The sequence below is a fragment of the Loxodonta africana genome, chromosome 17 (assembly GCF_030014295.1).
Source record: "Loxodonta africana isolate mLoxAfr1 chromosome 17, mLoxAfr1.hap2, whole genome shotgun sequence".
Taxonomy (NCBI): domain Eukaryota; kingdom Metazoa; phylum Chordata; class Mammalia; order Proboscidea; family Elephantidae; genus Loxodonta; species Loxodonta africana.
The window spans coordinates 6,325,940-6,350,073 of record NC_087358.1 but is presented as its reverse complement, the minus strand read 5'-3'; the positions used below and the strand labels follow the sequence as shown (position 1 = coordinate 6,350,073).

At 43.6% G+C, this 24,134-nt stretch overlaps 1 protein-coding gene across 18 annotated transcripts in view; it reads right to left on the bottom strand.

Annotated features, from left to right (window-relative positions):
- Nucleotides 1–24,134, bottom strand: part of DOCK9 (dedicator of cytokinesis 9) — a 345,105-nt gene that overhangs the window by 175,411 nt on the left and 145,560 nt on the right. For all 18 annotated transcript variants that reach the window (XR_010318170.1, XM_064269962.1, XM_064269966.1 and 15 more), the window contains one exon: nt 20,398–20,514. Coding sequence is in view for 17 of the 18 variants with exons in the window: in XM_064269962.1 (XP_064126032.1) it covers nt 20,398–20,514 (117 nt within the window). In the remaining variant the exon portion in view is untranslated. The remainder of the gene's footprint in view (nt 1–20,397; nt 20,515–24,134) is intronic.

Sequence of the window (24,134 nt, the reverse complement as noted above, 5' to 3'; positions counted from 1 at the left end):
TATGACGTAAAACAGGTTCCAGTGGAGCTTCCAGGCCAAGTCAGACTAGGAGGAAAAGCCTGAAGATCTATTTTCGAAAATCTACCAATGAAAACCCTATGGATCACAATAGTCCGAGATGTAGCCAGTTACAGGGATGGCTCATTTTGTTTCTTTCTGCACAGGGCTCCCGTGAGTCAGGGGCCAATTCAAAGACAGCTAACAACAACAGGAAAAAATGCACAGTCAATGAGCGCACTCTTATCTGCTCGTTAATTATAGTCCTCAACGCACATTAATAAAATGGTGTTCTGGCTGCTTCTCTCGTGAGGTTGGCTGCTACACGTCAGACCTCCTAAGCCTGATCAACTCTGGTCATGCTGACCAAATCCAGTCCCTGGACTTGAACAATGGAGATCTAATCCTGGATCTTGTGATCTTATAACTCCCACCCCTGCCACACCACAACCAAAACACCAAACCCATTGCCATCGAGTTGATTCTGACTCACAGTGACCCCTAAAGGACAGAGGAGAACTGCCTTATAGGATTTCCAAAGAGCACCTGGTGGATTCGAACTGCCGACCTTTTGATTAGCAGCCATAGCTCTTAACCACTACGCCACCAGGGCTTCCCCCACACACACACAAAGCCCTGCCTAAATTCTTGTCAGCCTTCCACTTTGATTCCATTATCTAAAATTCTCCTGTGAACACATGTCCTTTTCTTCATACTATCACATTGCCAGTTCCTTTGAGGGCAGGAGACAAATCTCTCTATTTGCATCTCTGTGCTAAGTACTCAATAAATGTTTCAAGAATGAATGAATAAAGTGGTCAGTGGAGATAAAAATAGGAACCTATTGCTAACCAGCCATTACTTGCCTATAATTTTTTTTTTCCTTTTCTATTATTAGAAAAAGTTCTCTAGTCCATTAAGGAAAAGGACAAGGGAAGACTACGGCATAAGTAAACGTTCTATTTTAATTTCTCCGTAAATTTAATGTATTAAAAGTCACATTCCACTAATAGTCTATGCCAAACCGATTCACATTAAATTTCTGTAGTTCTGTCTATCTGGCTTATATCAGAATCCAAGTCAATACCGAGAGATTTATCCTCAATGAACAAGAAAGCCCTTCTCAACAGTGAGCTTACATTTTTTTTTTTTTTTACGGGTTTGGTGTTGTTTTCTATCTTTCCATCAGTTAAAATCATACTCCACTAAAGCGTCTGTACTCACATCACGTAAATCAGCATCAGGGGGACGTTCATGGATACCATTACTCCTGTGTTTGGGATAAATTATTTCCATTCTATTCGGAAAGCTGTACATTTGAAAGGGGGAGGAAAAAATATTTCACACCATGAAGTGTGATAGGGACCTGAGAATTAAATCTAAACATAGCTAGCATCTCAGACAACCACTGGGATAGGTATCTCACGGCACAAGACATAATTTAGAAATGAAAGCCCCCGAGTGGCTGTTTTGGGTGCAAGATTTGCACTGTTCACTTTAAAATGGCTAATTTATGTCCTGTGAATTTCACCTCAAAAAAATAATTAAAACAAAAGCCCTCTTGTTGCTCCTACAATAGGGTCTACATTATTTTTGGTCAGTTCAGTTACCTTAGCCTAAACACTAGTAGTCTCCAACACAAAGAAATTTTGATTTCTCTTAGCTTTGTACTCTGCACGAATCTTATCAGGACTTCCACAAAAATTAGAAAAGAGTAATTCAAAGGGAAAATGTACAACTGCTAGAGGAGAAGAAAGGGCTGAAGGCTGCTCCCAAAGGGCTTTTATCCAATGATCCGTACACCTGACAGCCCCAGGTCAATCTTTACCGGACGTTTGTTGTTGCTGTTACAGGAATGAGTTGAAGAAGTGCAGACTTTCACCTGGACCAAATACAAGGAGTAAAATTTACAACCATCTCTAAGTCTACTTCAGAAAAACAAATTTCAAAGAGAGTATCTTTATTTTAAAAACTTTTTTTCTCTTGGTTGAAATAATCCTAAAATATGGGATCACTTTTATGGCTATGAGCCATACATGGAGAGCAACTAAATGTGGGATCCTTGGCCCAGGGGGGCAGGGCGGCAGTCACCTGAACAGGACATACCCAGGTACCACACTTATGCCCCTGGGGGGCCAACTCCTGGGGCTTCCTGGCATTTCTGACCCCTCTTCTTCATAAATCCCTGCATTGCACAATGGTTTGCACTTGATTACTAACCCAAAGGTTGGCAGTTCGAACTCACCCAGCATCATCATAAAAGAAAATCTTGGCGATCTGCTTCCAGAAAGGTTACAGACAAGAAAACCCTATGGAGCAGTTCTACCCTGTAACACATTGGGGCCACCATGAGTCAGAATGGACTCAATGGCAATGGGTTTGGGTTTTCTTCATCGGTTGCTCTATTCCCTGATGGCCTCCAGGAACCTTGTTTTTCCAGCTTAAACTTGAAATGCTTCTCAACTAACTAAATTCCTGACCCTAACCTGGCCAGGGCTATACCTTCCTTCCACCAGTGCCAGCTACCTTGACCCCACTGGAGCTGAGAACACGGAATAGCTCATGTTTCAAACCACAGGATACATCTATCGAATAATTTAATTACGTTCCCTAAGGAAGAATTTGAGAAGTGATATTCGAAAGAGTTTTGAATGAAGAGCCAGGAAACCCCAGTTCTCATCTGAGCTCTGCCTCTAATTAGCTCTGTAATCTTGGGGAACCCTGTAACTTTCCACATCCATACAGTGAAGAGTTTTCTAGGATCTCTGAGTTTCCTTTGTGGTTTAAAAATTGCACAGTTCTGTGAACATGCAATTCTAAGTTTTTCTGTCTCAAATGGTTATCGGAGTGCTATGAATTGCTTTGTTAGAAACAAACAAAAAAATACAAGGTGTCCAGAAAACTTTTTTAGGAAGGAAAACTGTTTTGATTTAAAGTCACATTACCTCAATTTTTCTTTTTTTTAAAAAAGGAATTGTTGGATTAAAAAGAGGGAGAGATTCACTACATAGATTTAACTTAATACAGGAGTATTAACAAAGACACACTTTTGTGTCATCACATCTTTCTTTTCTAACCCTCTCAGCCCATATGGCAAGAAGAGTTTTGTAATCATTTTACAGTGGGCATTAAACTAAAATACAACCACCCTCTTAGTTCCTGGTGGAAACTATACATGCACACTGTGTGTTTAAAATGTTATATTCTATAGGACTTTAATTAAAAGACTGAAACAAAAGTCCCACCCTTCCCCTGGGACCATCTGAACAAGGAGCTAAGGAAACATCTCAGAGAAGTGGGTGGGCTGTACCCTGAGCCAGCCTGTGGAGCTGTCCAAGGCTTGTCTCCCCATCTCTACTGTTCAAATGAGCAGCTGGAGTGTCCTCCCTCAGACAGAAAAGCAAACGTCACAGACAGTCCAAAAGGGAGTGTGGGCTTTGCAACAGAAGACATGGGGAGTAGGCGGCAGCATCTCCTCAGGTCTCCTAACTAGAGGAACTGAGGGAAGGCGAGGCCGTAGAGCTCCAGCTGAGGCACCGAAGTTAGAAATGAAGCAGCTTCTCTTCAGCACAACCACAGAAATGGAGGGGGTAAGGGGGAAATTGTCCAGGTACCTAGAGCCTTACTTCTAAAACGGGCAGCCACTCAGGACTGAAGGTGGCTGGAAGTGAGAGAAGAAGAGGCCTGAAGCCCACACTCTGACAACTTTCCAGAGCAGGGAAGCCCACCAGGCCCCACAGACCAACTCCAATCCACCCTTGGGTTAACACGTGGACAAGCTCTGCTTAGCAATCAACCTTGCCCCTGTTTGTAATTTCATAGAAAGCATCCCCATGCTTTGGCTTGTTTTTGTGTTTCTTTTAATTTACTTAGTGAAACTATTCCTTTAAACTTTGAGGGTTGTATGCATATCAGAGAACTAGCATTTATTCTGCCACAGAAGGGCAACTCTTGGAGGTAAGGGCAGCAGAGATGAGGGAAGATCAGGGAAGGGAGGGAAGTGGGGCCATCCAAAAGGCAAACCCCAGGGGGCGTGAGTAAGATGAGCTCTTCAGACTGGTTTTCCTGGGGCCTCATCCATTTCCCTCACTAAATGAATAAACCCCAGGCTGAATTTTTATTGTGTTCAGCTGGGCCAAATGGAGACAGCGTTCACTTTCATGTTCTAAAGTTATCTCAGATTTTGAACTATTCTGTGTTAGATATGCGTGTCCCAACAACACCTTCCTTTCCTCTGCAGGACTGAGCCAAGCCGCGTGGTGCCTCACGTGTCTGTAAGTTATGTCCCTTTGATATCTGCTGGAAACTCCACTTGGTGGCATTTGTCTGTACATCGAAAGTTTTGTATCTAGTGCAATATAAAACATTCTTATTAGACAATCTGGGAACTCTGCTCTGACTTATTGAGCACAGCAGTAATGGAACTTTTCCAAATATCTGGCAGGTCCATTTGTTTTAGAGCCTATGACTGACTTTTGAGAGGCTTCGGTACCAAGCTAAGCTGGAAACGAAATTCATACAGGGCGTTCCCCACATCTCACCAAGCAGTTCATGCTTTGGCAGCTGACCCGCTGTGTTCTATTAACATCAGGCTATTCCATTTTCAGGGGAGTAGTTTCCTATAGGGTCGCCATGAGTCGGCATTGACTGGACGGCAATGGGTTTGGTTGTTCTTTCGGTTTTTAGTTTCCTGAGGATTGTCTGAGTTTAATTGGCAAATAATTGAGAACATGAACAAACGACAGGACAAGACAAGGGTCTGCAGGAAGGAATTCCTTTTATGTTTCTGGAAGGATTTATTGAAAGGAAAAAAGAAAAAACTCCCAAGGAACTAAGTAATGTTACAAGGGCTGAACCTTGATATGGGCAGAGAAATGTATTATTTCTCACATACTCTGTGAGCCTAAACTCACATGACAAGATTCTACAAACCCACTGCCTTAGAGGGATTCTCTTTACTCTCCAACTGTTCCTCTGTGCAAGTCCCCCAATCTTCCATCCTTGGCTACCTTCACCTGTTCATTTTGTTTTTTGTTTTTTTACGCTTTTTATTGGTTTTGGTTTTTGCATGCAAACAAATCGTGTCTTCCCCCTCTCCCACTCCCTTCGTCTGCCACCTTGGGATATGCTGTTATAATCCCAAAGGCCACCGGCCCCCAAAGACTTTGCCTCCTGTCCATCCCACTACAACACACCCAATTTAGGGCTGTCTGTAGGAAACATGTGGAGCATCCTGGCTGGTATACACACCTTCCCTCTGTGACCCCGCTGACCTATTCACCACACAGCTGCCAGGCATCTCACAGCTGACCACCTCACTCCTCAGCTCCCATTCTTCTGTGACTCCCCAGCACCACCAGGATGGAAACGTCACAGCCTGACCTTTCATGTCTACTTTTCTAGACCCTCCTTCTGCCCTTGGAGTACTTCTGGAAGACTGGAGTTCTGATTCCCTAAAGAGCCGGTCCCTTCTTCCTGGCTACAGAGCTGCTCGTATGGACCTCGGTGGCCCCTGCAGCACACGGGCCATGTCAATGAAATTCCTCAAAAACATTTCTGTATTTCGTACTAGACAAGAACCTGGGTCTGTCTCAGACATCTTTGTTTCTCCAATACCCAATACTAACGCCTGGCGCAAGATAAATGTTGAGTGAATGGGCAGTAGGGATTTGAAAATGGGGACTGTTCCTGGTTATTTGTGAGATCACTTGAAATTCCAAAGGAGGCAGTATCTCAGCAACTGGGGAGATACCAGGTGGCCTCTGTCACCCTATAATAACCTGTTTCCTAAGATGTTATAGGCATTCACAAGTTCCAGTAGACCTTTCGGTAGTCATTAAAATTTTGTTCCGCTACCTTCTCAAACTCCAGCATTTTCTACTTCCTATTCAAATACAGGAAACCCTGGTGGTGTAGTGGTTAAGTGCTACCGCTGCTAACCAAAGGGTTGGCAGTTCGAATCCGCCAGGCGCTCCTTGGAAACTCTATGGGGCAGTTCTACTCTGTCCTATAGGGTGGCTATGAGTCGGAATCGACTCGACGGCAGTGGGTTTTTTGGTTTATTCAAATACAGGAAACTATGACTAAAAAAGTTAAGTGTTCACAACCCTTAATGACTAAATGCATAATTAAGTTCATTTTTAAGATTTGTTTGTCTTTTGTTTTGTTTTATAAAGAATCCAGTTTCCAATCACTAAGTACCACTGCACAAGTCAGGACAGTGGAGTATTCATTAAACAAGCATGGCCTTGTGGTCATTCAGGGACCAGGTGGCAGGTCCGGCCTCCGGACGGCAAGTGACTCAGCCTGCTCCACACCAACCTTGTTCTGCAACTAAAAACTGCCATCCTCAAAAATAAAACGATGTTACCTAGCGGGGAGAAAAGAGGCCCTACTAAGCCCCCTAGTCACTCAGCTCCGGCCCTGCCGACTGAAAGACAACGGTGAAAGTGTGCACAGAGCTTTCCTGAGTGGATGGGGGATTGCTGTGGATTTTCACAAATCTAAGAGAATCCAAACGTTAGGGCAAACGGTATCCTTGGATTACAGATTACAAATATCAAATATTAGGGATCTTCATCATTTACCAACAGACCCAAATTAGTAATAGCAACCTGGGGCTAAAATCTACAAGTCATACAACTAAATCTTGGGTCTTGCCGCTACCCCAAGTGTCTACCCAAAAAATCAAGTCCGTGTTGTCAAGTCTGACTCATGGAGACCCCACCTGTCACAGACTAGAACTGTGCCATACAGTTTTCTTGGCTGTAATCTTTACAGAAGCAGATCGCCAGGCCTTTGTTCTGTGGCACTGTGAATAGGCTCAAACCTCCAACCTTTTGATCAGTGGTGGAGCACAAATTGCTTGCACTACCCAGGACCACTGGGTGTCTGCAGCACCCACCAGCCTCTGATTTATTTGCTTTACATTCCATTCCATAACATAACCTTGAAGAAGGTGTAAGCAAGCGGACTTTCTTTAGTTTCCTAGCTGCCTATATATGTCTCTGCATGTCTCTCTTTAGAAGGCACACTCCCTCATATGCCACCCACTGCTCATGTCTAAGCCTTCACTTACGCATTGCAGACAAACCCACTGAAATGTCTCTGTGCATTTATTGGTACCACACTGGTCTTGTCAGAGCCGCATTTCAGCATCTTGGAGGCCATCCAAAGTAGAGCAGAGATTGCGCTTTGCAGATAAAAGGCTAAGCAAAGGCGAAACGCCCTCTGATCTGAGGACTTCTGACACCAGAAATTCACTGCACCTTCTGACTGCGTCCTCTCTGGAGCTCAGGCACACTCCAGGGCGTTGCTGACTCAGGCTGTACAAACCCACGCAGGATACCATCAGCAACACCCAGCTTCACCAGGCAACCCTGGCAGAAAAGGCGAGATACAGACACCAGAACCTTTCCTAGTGTAGGACATAAAGATTCTGTGCCTGGTCATATATGAAACGAGTAGCCCTGGTGGCACAGTGGTTAAAGTACTCAGCTACTAACTGAAAGATCGGTGGTTTGAACCCACCAGGTCCCTGTGGAAGAAAGATGTGGCAGTCTGCTTCTGTAAGGATTTAGAGCCCTGGAAACCCTCAGGGGTATTTCTACTCTGTCCTACACTGTTGCTGTCAGTCAGGAGAGACTGGATGTCACACAGCAACAAGAAGTATGTTTAACAGCATCTGTTAACTCCGAGGCTACAACCTCAATTTTCTTTTTCTGTGAGGACCTTTGGAAACCCTGGTGGCGTAGTGGTTAAGTGCTACAGCTGCTAACCAAAGGTTGGCAGTTCGAATCCACCAGGCGCTCCTTGGAAACTCTATGGGGCAGTTCTACTCTATCCTATAGGGTCGCTATGAGTCGGAATCGACTTGACAGCACTGGGTATAAGGACCTTTTATTTTTGATTTTTCATTTTGTTTTTTTGAGCTTTTTATTGGTTTTGGTTTTTGCATGCAAACAAATCGTGTCTCCCCCTCTCCCACTCCCTTCGTCTGCCACCTTGGGATACGCTGTTATAATCCCAAAGGCAGCTACTGCCAAGATCCCAAATCCATCCATTTATTCAAAACATAGTAAGCACCCGTTGATGGTGGTGGTGTGTGTCATCGGGTCAATTCTGACCCCTAGTGACCCTATGTGACACAGTAAGACTGCCCTATAGGGTTTTCTAGGCTGTGAGCTAACGGGGGCAGATCACCAGTCTTCCCACATTTCAACATTATGGCAAGAACTTCAGGGAACGCAAAAATAAACTTCCAAAAGCCATGGTTTGTAAGAAAAGAAAGGCTACAGTTTGCTGTTCTCATGGAGATTTTGTTCTTTATTTGGGGAGAAAATATAAGGATTCTTATAGTTCTAAACAGTCATAATGAAGAAGGCTATGTGACTGATGCTACAGATAAAACACACACCTCAGAAAGCTCATCCACTCTAGCTTCCTCTGACTGGAGATACCGTCCTTGGTTCAAATCTTTCTCTATTCGTGCCTTCGGTCTTCTTTACTATTCTAAGACACAGACATCAATCATATACATAATGTTGTCCTTCTGTCTCTCATTAACCAGCCCTGGTGGAACAGTGGTTGAGTGCTCAGCTACTAACTGAAAGGTCGGTGGTTCAAATCCACCAGCCACTCCTCAGGAAAAATACGTGGCAGTCTGCTTCTGTAAAGATGACAGTCTTGAAAATCCTATGGGTCAGTTCTACTCTGTCCTATACCGTCGCTATGAATCGGAATCAACTCGAGGGCAATGAGTTTGGTTTGGTTTTTCCCTCTTACCAGTCACAAGTATTATGGTTGTTAGGTGCTGTCGAGTCAGTTCTGACTCACGCGACTGACCCCAGGCACAACAGAACGGAACCCTGCCCGGTCCTGCGCCACCCTCACAATTGCTGCTATGCTTGAGCCCATTGTTGCAGCCACTGTGCCGACCCATCTCGCTGAGGGTCTTCCACTTTTTCGCTGACCCTCTACTTAACCAACCATGGTGTCCTTCTCCAGGGACTGGTCCCTCCTGATAACATGTCCAAAGTGTGTAAGACATAGTCTTGCCATCACTGCCTCTAAGGAGCATTCTGGTTGTCCCTCTTCCAAGATGGCATATTCAATATTCTTCGCCAACATCATAATTCAAAAGCATCGATTTTTCTTTGGTCTTCTTCATTCATTGTAGAGCTTTTGCATGCATATGAGGCGATTGAAAATATCATGCCTTGGGTCAGCCCCGCCTTAGTCTTTAAGGTGACATCTTTGCTTTTTAACACTTTTAAGAGGTCTTTTGCAGCAGATTTGCCCAATGCAATGTGTTGTTTGATTTTTAACTGCTGCTTCCATGGGTCTTGATTATGGATCCAAGTAAAATGAAATCTTTGACAACTTCAATCTTTTCTCCATTTATCATGATGTTGCTTATTGGTCCAATCGTGAGGATTTTTGTTTTCTTTATGTTGAAGTGTAATTCATATTGAAGGCTGTGGCCTTTGATATTCATCAGCTAAGTGTTTCAAGTTCTCTTCATTTTTAGCAAGCAAGGTTGTGTCACCTGCGTATCTCAGGTTGTTAAAGAGTCTTCCTCAAATCCTGATGCCGCATCTTCTTCAGAGTCCAGAATCTCAGATTATATGCTCAGCACACAGATTGAAGAGGTATGGTGAAAGGATGCAACCCTGACGCATACCTTTCCTGACTTTAAACCACACAGTATCCCCTTGGTTTCTTCAAACAACTGCCTCTTGATCTATTTACAGATTCCTCATGAGCACAATTAAGTGTTCTGGAATTCCCATTCTTCACAGTGTTATCCATAGTTTGTTACGATCCACACAGACAAATGCCTTTGCATAGTTAATAAAACACAGGTAAACATCCTGCTGGTATTCTCTGCTTTCAGCCAGGATCCATCTGACATCAGCAATGATATCCCTGGTTCCACGTCCTCTTCTGAAATCGGCCTGAATTCTGGCAGTTCCCTGTTGATACACTGCTGCTGCCGCTTTTGAATGATCTTCAGCAAAACGGTACTTGCGTGTGATAAGCAGTCTACATTGATCAAATTCTACCATCTGAAGAACTTTTACCATTCTCTCTTACCTACTTAAAATGTGAGCTAAACGTCATTTTTTGAAAAAAAGAGATTTAAAAAAAAAGGGTGTGAAAAGACACGGGGAACTGAAGCATGCAGTGGTGAAATATTGATTCCATCCAATATCCTTTACTCTGTCTGGTAAGAAGGTAAAACTTTAAACTTATTTCATTTATGCAGGCACTATTTTATGTGTGTGTGTTCTAGAGTGTCCAGTTATTTACGTAGGTTATCTCAACTCCCCACTTGATAGTAAGCTTTCCTAAGCATTGAAAGGTGTTTAGGGTCACTACGAGTAGGAATTGACTCAACGCCAACAGGTTTGTTTGGTTTGGTATAGTACGTCTATCAAAAATCATGTTAACACAGTGTCTGCTACAGTGGAGGCAAAAAGCTGCTTCCCTCAGCAGGTTGTCTTGAGGCAGAATGAAATGAATGGCTAAAGTGCTACGTAGACGTAAAAATGAATATGACGATCTTTTGTGTAACTGTTCTAGTGGGAGACACAGAGCTTCCGCTGACTCCCCAGCTACAGAGGGGACCATCACATTGTATTCTGCAGGAATGTCCCAGCCCCCCAACATAACACAGACTGCAACAGGAGCCCTGGTGGCACCTACAGTTAAGTACTCAGCAGATAGCCGAAAGGTTAGTGGTTCAAACCCTCCTACATGCTCCGTGGGAGAAAGACCTGGCAATCCCCCTCCATAAAGATTAAAAAACCAAACCAAACCCATTGCCGTTGAGTCCATTCCAACTCATAACAGGCCCTACAGGACAGAGTAGAACTGCCCCATGGGGTTCCCAAGGGGTGGCTGGTGGATTTGACCTGCTGACCTTTTGGTTAGCAGTTGTAGCACTTAGCCACTGTGTCACCAAGGCTCAGCCTGGAAAACCCTATGGGGCACTTCTACTCAGTTCACACAGGGTCGGTACGAAAACTGACTCGACAGCACGTTCCAACAACAACACAGCATGAATGGTGCCAATCTACAGTTATATGCTTTGGAGTGGGGGTGGGGGACATAGCTACCCATGTGTTTCTACTGAGAATGACCTCCTCTGCCCAGGGACACCGTCCATCTGTGAAGAGGATGGCAGCACCCCCTAGGAGCACATCAGATGACCCTCACCCAGGGACAAGAGGGGTCAGAGCCGGACCACACTCCTATCCTACATGGCTAACGCCTTTATTTAGGAAGGATGGCACAACTACGAACTATTGTTCCTCAGTGTATTTGTGCGTTCGCTAACCTAGAATCTGGCATGTGAGTTGTCTTCGCCCCTGCTAAGCACTCCTCTTCCTTCAGTTAGGAAAACACTGAATTGATGCAGTCCAATGCTGACATTTTTTGAAGCTTGGTGAGCTACAGTTTTAGTTAAACAAATCATCTAAGGAACGAATGAAACATTCAGTGTAATAATAATAACCAAATGTTCCTTATTCACTTCTTTTCCTGGTGCATTTATGAGAAAAAAATGTTGTACCACACAGTGAAACCTGTGAGAGCTGGAAATCGCCAGGACTGCCTTGTTTTTCCAGGTCTCGCAAGTCTTCTGCCTTTGACAGCAGCCTTACTACTTTTCTAACACTGGTTTTAGTGGAAAAGAGTTGTGTTTTCCTTCTCTGACAGGTTTCCGCCTTATACAGGTTCCAGTTTTCACAGGTTTTACTGTATATCTTCAAAGGACCTGAGTCTATCTCTAGCTTAGATTGTTGTTGTTAGGTGTCATTGAGTCGGTTCCAACTCATAGTGACCCCATGAACAACAGAACAAAACACTGCCCAGTACTGTGCCATCCCCACAATGGTTGCTATGTTGGAGCCCGCTGTTGCAGCCACTGTGTCAGTCCATCTCGTTGAGGGTCTTCCTCTCTTTTGCTGACCCCTCCTTTACCAAGCATGATGTCCTTCTCCAAGGATTGATCCCTCCTGATAATATGTCCAAAGTACGTGAGACAAAGTCTCACCATCTTTGCTTTGGCTGTACTTCTTCCAAGACAAATTTGTTCGTTCTTCTGACAGTCCATGGTATATTCAATATTCTTCGCCGACACCATGATTCAAAGTTATCAATTCTTCTTCGGTCTTAGATTAGATGTTCAAAACAGCCACTTGCCAAGCTTTAACCAAAAATTTGTTTCTTGTATTTGATCTTATATATCAGTAGATTCAGTAGTTGAGCTAAAAGTTTTTACATCTATTAGTTTTCTGAATGTCTATTCAACTATTTCATGCTTTGTTATACGCTAATTCCCCTTACCTATGATCCATCCAGAGGTACTCACTCCATGGGTCATATAACCTAACACAAGTTCCTTCTATGAGATCTTCTTTCGAAGTGCCACTTCCTATGCCCCAAGACTTTTCTACACCCCAGACCAAGCATTTCTGCTCATCCATGTTCAGTCCAACATCCATCTCCAGAGACTCCCTGCCCAGCCACAAGGCCATGGGATTCCATTTTACTACCTCAGGTCCCTCACTCTTGGGCCCAGCAGCTGTCCCCCACTTGCCACATGATCCTCCTCCTTTGTCTTCTCTCCTCTGTTCCTAGGCTGTTGACGTTCCCAACAAGGCTAAGTGGTTTCACCAAAATCTTAAGGGGAAGGATCCTGCTCTTGCTTGGTAATTCATATTTGTTCACACATTCACTCATATTTTCTCTCTCATCCACTCATTCCTACATTATCTTCTGTGAGCTTAGGAAATTATCAGTGAACAGAACTAAGATTCCTGTCCTCGTGTAGTGTACATAAATAAAAAATAAACATAGTAAGTATGTTAGAAGCTGATAAGGGATACGGGGAGGTGAAAACAATTAAAGGAGCCAGGAATGCCCGGGGGAGCAGAGGGGTTGGCTATCAGCAAGAGCCTTGGGAAGCACTTGGGAAAAGGCTTGTGATAGATGGAGTGAAGCTCAGTAAAGAACACAAGGCTGAGCCACAGCCTGAGAAAGGGCCTAAGGCAGAAGACTGCCTGGACTGATGGAGGAACCACAAGGAGGCCAGTGTGGCTGCAGCAGAGAGAGCAAGAGGGAGATGAGTGGGGGAGAAAAGAGGAGAAGGGCAGGTAGTAAGGGGTACACAAGATCGCATACGGCTTTCCAGGCTAGGGAAGGAAATTCTGAACATGGAAGTGGTGTCATCCGACTTCTATTTTAGGTTAGTTACTCTATCAAGGATAGATTGGAAGAGGACAAGGATCAGGAAGGCCTGATAGGAGGCTCTTGCACTAACCCAGGCTGGCCCAGTACACCTCTAAATTTCTCAATATCAAATCCTCTCCTGCCTCTCCAAGAGGAAGTATCTCTCCTTTCTAGCTTAAACTCTCTCCGAAGACCCTTATTCCGTCCCCCAGACATGCCCCTAGAGAATCTTGCTTTAAAATGCATTCCCGTAACATTGTATCTTCCTACATCTTTAATCTCTTCCTCATTGCTGGATCTTCCTCCTTAGCCCATTCTCAAATTTCCCCAATCCTGAAAAAATCTTTCGGAGACCTTGTTATTGCTCTAAACCAGTTGTTGTTGAGTTGGTTCCAACTCATGGCAACTCCAAGTGCATCAGAGTAGAACTGTGCTCCACAGGGTTTTCAATGGCTGATTTTTCAAAAGTAGATCACCAAGTCCTCTTCAAAGGTACTTAAGGGTGGACTCGAACCTCCAACCTTTTGGTTAGCAGCCAAAGACGTTAACCATTTGTGGCACCCAGGGGCTGCTGCTATTGCTTTAAGCCACTATGATTTCTTCTGTCTCCTACCATTTAACTCTAACCTCTGTGCTCCACCCACTCACTTCTTTACCTCTGGCTAGAAACTATCTTCATTGGTAATGATGTCCTCGTTATGGAGTCTGATGGCCTTGTCCTGGATCTCACTCACTGAAGCAGCAGGACGTGACTGCTCCTATCTGCTTCAAACTCCCCTCTCTGGCTTCCATGACCTGCAGTTCCCTGGTTCCTTTCCTTGCTTTCTGCCTCCTCCCATCTCCCTTTGCCCAAAGTGAAGGTGTTTCCCCAGCTTCAACTCCCATGAAGGCAGGATCATGCTCTTGGTCCCTTTGCCTACTGTCTACACTTCTATGGTGAGTCATGACCTCTTTCTTCAACCCGGTGTCACGGACTGAACTATGTCCCCCAAAAATATGTATCAATTTGGCTAGGCCATGATTCCCTGTATTGTGTGCTTGTCCTTCATTTTGTGATTGATGTAATTTTCCTATATGGTGTAAATCCTAATCTCTGCCTGCATTAATGAGGCAAGACTGGATTATGTTGAAGAGGATTAGAGTAGGATGTGATACCCTTGGCTCAAGTCACATCCCTGATCCAATGTAAAGGGAGTTTCCCTGTGCCTGTACCACCTTTTATCATATAAGAGATAAAAGAAAAGGGAAGTGAGCAAAGAGTTGGGACCTCATACCACCATAAAAGCAGCACCAGGAGCTGAGGATCTGCAGTTCCTGCACAGAGAAACCCCTGGTCTAGGGGAAGATTGATGAGAAGGACTTTCCTCCAGAGCCCACAGAGAGAGAAAGCCTTCCCCTGGAGCTGACGCCCTGAATTTGGACTTCTAGCCCCCTAGGCTGTGACAGAATAGATTTCTCTTTGTGGTACTTTTGTTGTAGCAGCACTAGATAACCAAGACAGAATTTGGTACCAGGAGTAGGGTGCTGCACTAACAGATTCCTAAAATGTAGAAGTGGTTTTGAAACTGTGAATGGATAGAGGACTCAGAAGGAAATGGGGAGAACTGTTACACTGGAGACAGCACAGACGGCAAGCAGCAGCAGCCGAGAAATGATAGTGGTGGAGAAGCAGCGGCAGCAGAGAAATGGCAGTAGCAGAACCAGGAGACCAGCACCAGACAGTACTGGAGCCGACCCACAGAGCAAGAGAGCTGAGTACATATGCACAGGAGGCCTCCTGGAGAAGTAGGGTGCCTTCAGGCACTTATTGGTGGAGCTGGGCCTGCCAACTCACAGAGCAAGAAAGCCGAGTGCCTTCCGGCCGAAGTTTACTGGTGGAGTGGAATACCTCCAGGCACTTATTGGTGAAGCTACAGAGCTTTGGAACACTTGCTCCAGCAGGGCAGACACAGGCTGAGAGGCCCCAAGGGCCAAAAGGCCAAGAAACCAAGAAGCAGAAGCTAGAGAGACAAGGAACACAGGGAGCCGAGCTGCCTCAGTCTCAAAGGGTATGGCTACAACCTCTGGGATTTCAAAGGGTGGAGCCATGGTCTCTGGTGTTTCTAAAGGTGGAGTAGGAAAATTGTGCACCTAAAGCCGAGTGAGCAGAACTGCCTCATTTTCAAGCACTTAGAGGGCTGCTAGAAATCCCTGGGTGGCACAAATGGTAAAGCACTCAACGATGACCTGAAAGGTTGGAGATTCCCATCTGTCCTTTTCAAAAGGAAAACATTTCAAAAGGAAAACCCACCCAGCAGCACCTCGAAAGACAGGTCTGCTTATCTGCTTCCAAAAGGTCACAGCCTTGAAAACCCTATGGAGCAGTTCTACTCTGCACACGTGGGGTCACCACGAGTAAGAAGTGAGTGATTCAAGGACAACCGACAACAAAGAGCTGCTAGTATCTGGATTTCCCACTGATACCTCAAACTTGGGAAACGCTGGTGGTGTAGTGGTTAAGTGCTACGGCTCTTAACCAAAGGGTCGGCAGTTCAAATCTGCCAGGCGCTCCTTGGAAACTCTATAGGGCAGTTCTACTCTGTCCTACAGGGTCGCTATGAGTCAGAATCGACTCGACGGCACTGGGTTTGGTTTTTTTTTGGTTTTTTACCTCAAACTTAGCATTACTAGACTAAGCTCCCATGGGACGTGGTTTATGTCATGATACTGATCACATTCTCTGCTTCATTATTAATATTAATACATGGCTGTATCTTTTCCCCTAAGTTCTGGACAATCTTAGAATCTTTACAGTCCCAAGCACTTCACAAAGCTGAGCCTCTTGCACAAAGGAGCATAACTATAAACATAAGCTAAATAAATAAACTCTTCAACTCACCTGATCAGTGCTATCTAGAGGGAAAAAAAGCTTTTCTTTTAAAGGAATGTTTGAAAATAAAGCATCTATCACTGTTTGCTGTAAAAGGCATTATTACTACTTGAACTAGAGTTAAAATTCTCATCTTCTGAAGGTCTGGCCAACGTCAATTGAGAAATATTATTTACCCAGATTTTTCAGGTAGGTCCAACCTTAGACATGAACTAATATCTCAGAAACCACACTGTTCATGGAAAGTTACATGGTTGGCCGCTGAATTTCAAATGGCAGACATTTCGAGGAATTTATAAAAAGAACATTTTTCCATAAGAAGCCAAAACCAAAGTATTGAGATTATTTTTTGGCAGCATATAATAAAAGGCAAAGATAAAACACTGTGAAAAAAAATGGTTTCCTTTTGAAAAGGACAGATGGGAAACTAGATAGGGGCTTGCGGGCCCTTTGTAAGTAGCGGGGCTTGGCTTCCTTTTCAGGTCAGCGGTTTGTAGATCATTATCGTCTCATGTAAGTAGAAGAGGAAAAATAAAACTCAGGATGTTATTTAAAGGGAAAAGGATTAACCACAGTTTTCCATACAATGCTGAGAACACTCTTAAGATTCTCCTCTATCTAAACATTTCCAAAAGTGAAATTTTTTTTAGGATTTGCCAATTATAAATAATCTTCACTACGCACTCCCCTCTTCTAAGTTCTCTTGCCAAGAGATTTGCTATTGATAACACATCATATATTATCAGTAGAGAGAGTACCTCAGAAATCACTGCTCACCCCGATTTCACACACCACTCTAAGGATGACAGCAGAGTTTCACACATACACAGCACAGAATTCCTATAACGGCATGCTTTTTACTCCTTCCACATAAACGCTGTCCTTTGTTAGTTTACATCAGACACCAAAGTCTATTTTTTATAAAATATTAATGATATCCATAAATTGCCTACCAACATCATTTTTTACTACTTTTTTTAGCCAGCTGCCCTTGAGACAAGTCCAACTCACGGTGACCCCATGTGTGTGAGGGTAAATGGCGCTCCACAGGGTTTTCAATGGCTGCTTTATTGGAAGTAGATCGCCAGGTCTTTCTTCTGAGGCACCTCTGGGTGGACTCAAAGCTTTACCTGTTCAGTTAGCAGCCAAGTGCGTTAACTGTGTGCATCAGCCAGGGACTCCTACTACTTACCGCCTTTTTATACTCTGTCACTTTAGCTGAACCGTGTAACAAGCCAGAATACAAGGACCCTAAAGGCCTGACGCGGATTCAGTGGATACGCTGCAACAGCTAAGAATGTCATCACCAAAACCACCTGCTAAAGGCCTTGCACTTGAAGGAGAATCATGATTTGGTATCAATGGCCAGGCCCCACCCAGAGTTCCATGACTGACAGGAAAGGTACAAGTCCTGGGCATTACATTCAGTGGTGCAGGGATGTGTTATTTCTGAACTGACAAGTCCACTTACATTTCCTGATCTAAAGAAAGGTCATCCATCACCTGTCTCACTGCCTGTTAAAGCCTACCCACGATTTTGCACATGGAGAAGTAAAATTTCAGGCTTATGTCAAGTGAGCGTAAAGTCACATAACTTTAAGAATAAAGGTGCTATGACCACCATAGAAAGTACACTGTGTGTAAGACTCTGTTTCACCTGAATTTTTCTATTTCAGAAATTACCTAATTTCCACCAAACCAAAACACTGATCCACCAATCAGTTTTACAAATATAGCAACAAGCTCAGTGTACATGACCTAACCTGGCAGGAGACGGCAGTATAGAAGGAAACAAACAATAGCACCCAGACTTAACTGAGGCCATCACATTTCCTGCGATGGGAATCCAAATTCCTGAAAACAGAAAACACTTGCTCCTTCATCCTCAGCCAACAAAATGCCGGCAAGTTCTTTGCCTTCACTAGAATATGTGTGCCTAGTATCACCGGTTGAGGTAGTTACAGGCGAGAGGGACAGAGGGCCTTCCTCAATGCTTCAGTCACCTGATTCCACCACTGCTTAAAACACCCAGGTTCCTTGCTCCTGGGATAAAAGATGATACGAAATTAATTGTATCTTGTTTCTTTGGTTTGTTTTTCTAAAGCAAATTTATCTTAGGCCTGCAAATAAAAACTCTGCATTCTAGGTTGTAAAATTCAAAATAACTTTATTAGCTTAATTAATACCAGGAAGAACGCATATTGCATGCTCAAAGAAACTTGAGATACCCTTTAGCTTCCTCAGAGCACACTTCAGGAAAAATACGTCCCCGTAATACAATTCGCGGTCATCCGATTTTACTGCTCATGCCGGTAAACGCGTAGCCAAAATCCCAGGCCAGCCCTGAGTCCCCGTTAATCTCTCCCTCAGCTGTGTGCTTATCTGCATAACGAGGTTCTCGGAGCACGGCATTTTTGGGCACGATGTCAAACTTTGCCAGAGAAACATACTTTGTAGCAACATCACACTACTGGTCAATTTCCTTCCCAGGACATTTTTTTTTTCCCCAGAAGAGAATTAAATCATCGTTTTCTGTACATGTATCTCTAACAAGTTAGAAAGGGTAAACGTTTGTGAAAATTCTCACTTCTATTTTAAACTGGAGTCTCTTAAATTTGGTAGGATAAAAAGCTTCAAAGGTTATAATTTAACATGGAAGCTTTTAAAGACAATTGTGTACACACAGCACTGAAAGAAACTGAACATAGTAGGCTGTGTTCTGGGGAGTGAGATTAGAGAGAGGGTGGAGGGGAGGCTTTTGATGTCAATTACTTCAGTATTTCTTGTTTGTTTGTTTGTTTTTTTACAAGTATGTAGTATTTTTTTAAATTAAACAACAAAGGATCAATTAAGCTTTAAAAATAAGACAGCTTAGTTCACAGAAAATAGGTCTGTTTTCCAGGGCTTGGGTGGTAACAGCATCAGGTAGAGAAACGTACAGGTAAGAACATCCAGTTAGAGGAGAATGCACAATCCAGATTAGGTCCCAGGATAGCAAGGGAAGTAGCCAGAACTTCCTAAGACACCTAGGTGACTCTGGGTAGCCAGGTATCTTAGCCATCTAGCACTGCTGTAACAGAAATACCACGAGTGGATGGCTTTAACAAACAGAAGTTTATTCTCTCACAGTCTAGGAGGCCAGAAGTCCAAATTCAGGGCATCAGCTCCAGGGGAAGGCTTTCACTGTTGGCTCTGGAGGAGAGTCCTGGTTATCAATCTTCCCCTGGACGCGGAGCTTCTCCACGGAGGAAGCCCGGGGCCAAAGGATACACTCTGCTCCCAGTGCTGCTTTCTTGGTGGTATGAGGTCCCCCCATCTCTCTAGTCACCTCTCTCTTCTATATCTCAAAACAGATTGGCTGAAGACAAAACCTAATATTGTAGATTGAGTCCTGCCTCATTAACATAACTGCCTCCTAACCCACCTCATTGATATCACAGAGGTAGGATTTGCAACACAGAGGAAAATCACATCAGATGACAAAATGGTGGACGATCACGCAATACCTGACATCAGGGCCTAGCAAAATTGATACACGTATTTTTGGGGGACACAATTCAATCCCATGACACCAGGTATCTGATGAAACTGGGCTTCCTGGGGGATGACTATTATTCCCGCTTCTCAAGAGCCTCAAAGCCTCTTGCGGGTCAACTAGCCATAGGTCCCAACCTGAAGGACTTCGAGCATCCTCTCTGGAGAGCAGCTCTCAGCAGCACCTGTGTTAAGTCTGCTGCTGGCTACTTCAAGAAATAGCTCTTTTGGGAAACTATTCACATGCACCTATCATTGTTAGAGGGGCAGACTTCAGGAAGCTCCCAGTTAGCCCCTAACCCCACCTCTGCAAGCCCAGATAGGTCAGGGCCTCTCTGATGGCACAGTCTCCCCAAGTATCATCCTAAAAGAATACATTACAAAATACTCCACTTCTCCCAGCCAATGCCGTCTTTAAGACTCTAAGGCATTTGGCAAAAAATCTAAATTCCTCTTTAAATGAATCTCATAAGACATAGGAGGTAGTTTTGCCCAGTAAATCAGCCCGGGTCAGAGTATCTTGTTCAAGATAAAACCTGCACACACACACATACTGGAATGAATATATACCATCAGAAAAACCGAGTCATGAAGGAATGAATACCTGGAGGAATATAATGGTGTAACTTCATACATTTTCTCAAATAACATTTTCTTTCATCTTTTAAAAATCACAAATCAACTAGCCAAATAAATAGAAAAGAACTGTTTGTAGAGACCAACCACATGGTTCTATTTATAGAAATTTAAAGGTTATTTACCTGAAAGTCATCATAAGGGAAAAGCAGCATCTCCCTCAAACAATCGTTCAAGATCTGCGTCTTCTTCTGAACAATGACATTTTCATAGTCGAGTGGCTCGATTAGCTTCGGTTTTGCCTGGAAGGCAAAGAAATAATTGAAATATTGTTATAGATAAATGTAATTTCTTAAGATTTGAGAACTCTGTAACACTATGTTTTTGTATTTTCCAACTTTTTTAAAATGAGAGTATGTTAGTTTTGTTATCAAAAAGAAACAGAAACAAATAAAAGTTGTTTTCAAAGGAACAAAGAGAAGTTTTATGTATGCTGCCTACAGACAGATCACGTTGATTCAGGAGCACTGGCTCTGGCTCTGGATTCCTTTCTTGGGGCACCCCCCACACCAGGTTAGTCTCATTTCAAGTCTTTTAGGGGTCCAGCCATGGCCTGACAGTGAAGGCTGAATTTCTAGAATGGTTCTAGCCACACTACCAACCCCTCTTGGGCCTGGGCCCTTAACACATCCACCAAAACCAGTAAACCAGTTCCATCAAGTCAGTTCCAACTCATGGTGACCCCAACACATTCAAGAACTCACTAGCTCGTACAAGGTTCTATGGGACCCTCCTCGCAGTCTCAAAAGATGCCCAAGTGTCCAGATACATCTAAAGACTCAAATGTGTTGTAATACCTAAACACAGTAAAGTACGAGTACAAAATTTTTCAGAAAAATGTGAGCTGGACCCAAACCAGGCAAACAGAAAAAAAAAAACAAAAACAAAAACCACTGCTTAAAGTAGGGCTTGTGAATGAACCTCGGCACACACTGAACAGAAGAAAAAGCGGGAAAGAAAGGAAGGTAGATTTCCAAAGTTAGACTTCTCAGTAAACATCTCTGTCATCTGTCATCGGTCATTGCCACAGTGTTTACTGGGCACAGGCCGGGATTTGTTGTTGTTCACTGCCGTCAAGTCACCTCCGACTCATGGCAGCCTTGTGTACGACAGAAGGAAATGCTGCCCGATCCTGCATCATTCTCACAGTTGCCAGTATATTCGAGTCCACTGTGGCAGCTACTGTGCCAGTCCATCTCCACTTCATCAAACGTGATGTCCTCCGCTAGCAACTGACCCCTCCTGATGACTTGTCCAAAGCAAGCGAGCTGAACACTGTTCTGTTGTGATCCATAAGGCTTTCATTCAGTAGATTTCCTCCTAGTCTGTCTGAGTCTGGAAGCTCCACTGAGACCTGTCCACCTTGGGTGACCCTGCTGGGATATCTGAGATATTGGCGGCATAGCTTCCAGCATCATAGGAACATGCAAGCCACCACAGTACAGCAAACTGACAGAGAGGGGGTTAAATGGCCTAGGATAGGTTGGGGATAAAGCCACACAGTAGATAGCTACAAAGTGCTGAACAGGTACATCTGTATATCCCCAACCAAACCTGCTGCTGTATGTAAATGTTATGTTATTGAAAGTAATTAATCCTATTATATCAATAGTCACTGTAAGATTTTTTTTAATTATAATCATCTGATACAATCTCAATAAATGCTAAATATATATTAAAATGACAATTTATATACAGTATAGAAAATATTTTAAAGACTTCTGATATTTGGCATCTAAATTGGGAGTGAGGACTGAGGATGCTAAGTGTTCCCCAAACATGCCTCCTTTCTTTCCTAATACAGCTAGACTACAATTCCCAGCATCCCTGTGGTTAGGTGTGGCCATGTGACCGCCTTCTGACCAATGACATATGAGTGCAAGGGATGTAGGCACTGCCAAGCCTGGCCCATAGACGCCTCCCACATGACCTTCATTCTCTCCACAGTCCACTTTTCCAGCCACATGCACAGAATCTAGCTATGGGCTCGGGCCTGAGGAGAAGACAGACTCCAAAGACAGACAGAATTAGCATCCCTGAATCACTGTGCCAAAGGCTGCCTGCTTAGAACAGAAACTGAACTACCCCTTGAACAAGAACTAAACCATCTACTGTGTTAAGCTGCTGAGATGCTGGAGTTGTCTGATGGAGCAGTCAGCTTGTCTTGTCTGATACAGGTATATATGTTCTTCTTTAACTTCAATCACTTGATTTAAGTAAACTCTATAAAAACATCTTGGCACGTTAAGAAAAAAACCAGTAAACAAACAAATGCACAATTATTACAATCAGGTAAATTATGTTTAGGGACAGAGACTAAAAAATATGCAGAATAGATATTAAGACTCTAATAGAGAAAGTGTAGAAAACTTCTTCCTACAAAACCTTTGTAATGTTACATTGCTTTACATTCAGAAAGGGGGGGGGGAGAGGGATTTATACAAAGTATTTTTAAAGTAAGAATTGCCACCAAACCCAAAAACCAAATCTGTTGCTATCGAGTCGATTCCGACTCATAGCCACCCTAAAGGGTAGAGTAGAACTGCCCCAAAAGAGCTTCCAGGGAGCATCTGATAGATTCGAACTGCTGCCTTTTGGTTAGCAGCTGCAGCTCTTAACCACTATACCACCAGAGTTGCCAGAATTGTCACAGAAAAAAATTTTTTTTTGCAAAATATTTTAATTCAATTTAAAAACAATCCATTCCTTTATTGTTACACTGCATACAGTAATCAGTCAATAAATACTTCTTAGCCGAATGAATGGCTGTCATGATTAATAACATTCTCCTTAGGAACCATGACCATATAGCTAATAAACCCAATTTAGCTTCCTTCACTAACAGAGTGCAGGACACTGAGAGCTAAAATTTCATTACAATGGTCCTAGATGGTGCAAATGGTTTGCACTTGCTGGCAACCAAAAGACTGGCGGTTTGAACCCATCCAGTAGCACCTCGGAAAAAACAAGACTGGCCATCTGTTTCCATAAAGATTACGGAGCCCTGGCGTCACAGTGGTTAAGAGTTCGGCTGCTAACCAAAAGGTCAGCAGTTCGAACCCACCAGATGCTCCCTGGAAACTCTATGGAGCAGTTCTACTCTGTCTTACAGGATCGCTACGCGTCAGAATGGCCTCAAAGGCAACAGGTGTTTTGTTTTATGGTTCACACATGCTTACTTTCAGTTCTTCCCTTGGCAACATAGTTCTAATAGCAAAGTGCTTGACTTCCTATCTTCAAAAGAAAACCAGAATTCCCCAAACCAACCAGCAGCCATGGATGGAGTCACTTCAGGCCATCGTGACCTTGTTTCGACCATTTAAAAGTATGGGGAACTCTAAGACGTCACCAGTTTTAATTTTAAATATTCAAGGTGGCTGTGCTTTCCCTACGCATGACGGGCCTTGGTCTACCACGCTGAGAACATGTACAGTGCATGACTGTGTTGCCTTTACAGTGTGTGAAAAATGGAACTCCATCTCTACACAAATCCTTCAGCTTTCTGCCTTATGTGGAGGTTTAAAGAGTCCTTATCCATGAACACTCATTTCTCAGGTTGAATGTTGCTAGTGAAATCAGAAAAGGGAGAAGGCCTTGCAACTTCCAGTAGACAGTCTACAGAGTCGGCCTCAAAGAACAGTAACATAGTAACAGCATCACCTGCAACCTTGTTACAAATGCAAACTCTCAGGCCTCCCCAGTCCTCCATCAGAAACTTCATGGGTGTAGACCAGCAATCTGTGTTTTAACAAGCTCTCCAAGGGATTCTGATGTGTTCTAAATCTGAAACGGTCTTCAGTGGCACCTAGTAACTGTGTTAGAAATTCAGAGAGGAGCTAGGGAGGACCTTGCCCACCGGTCT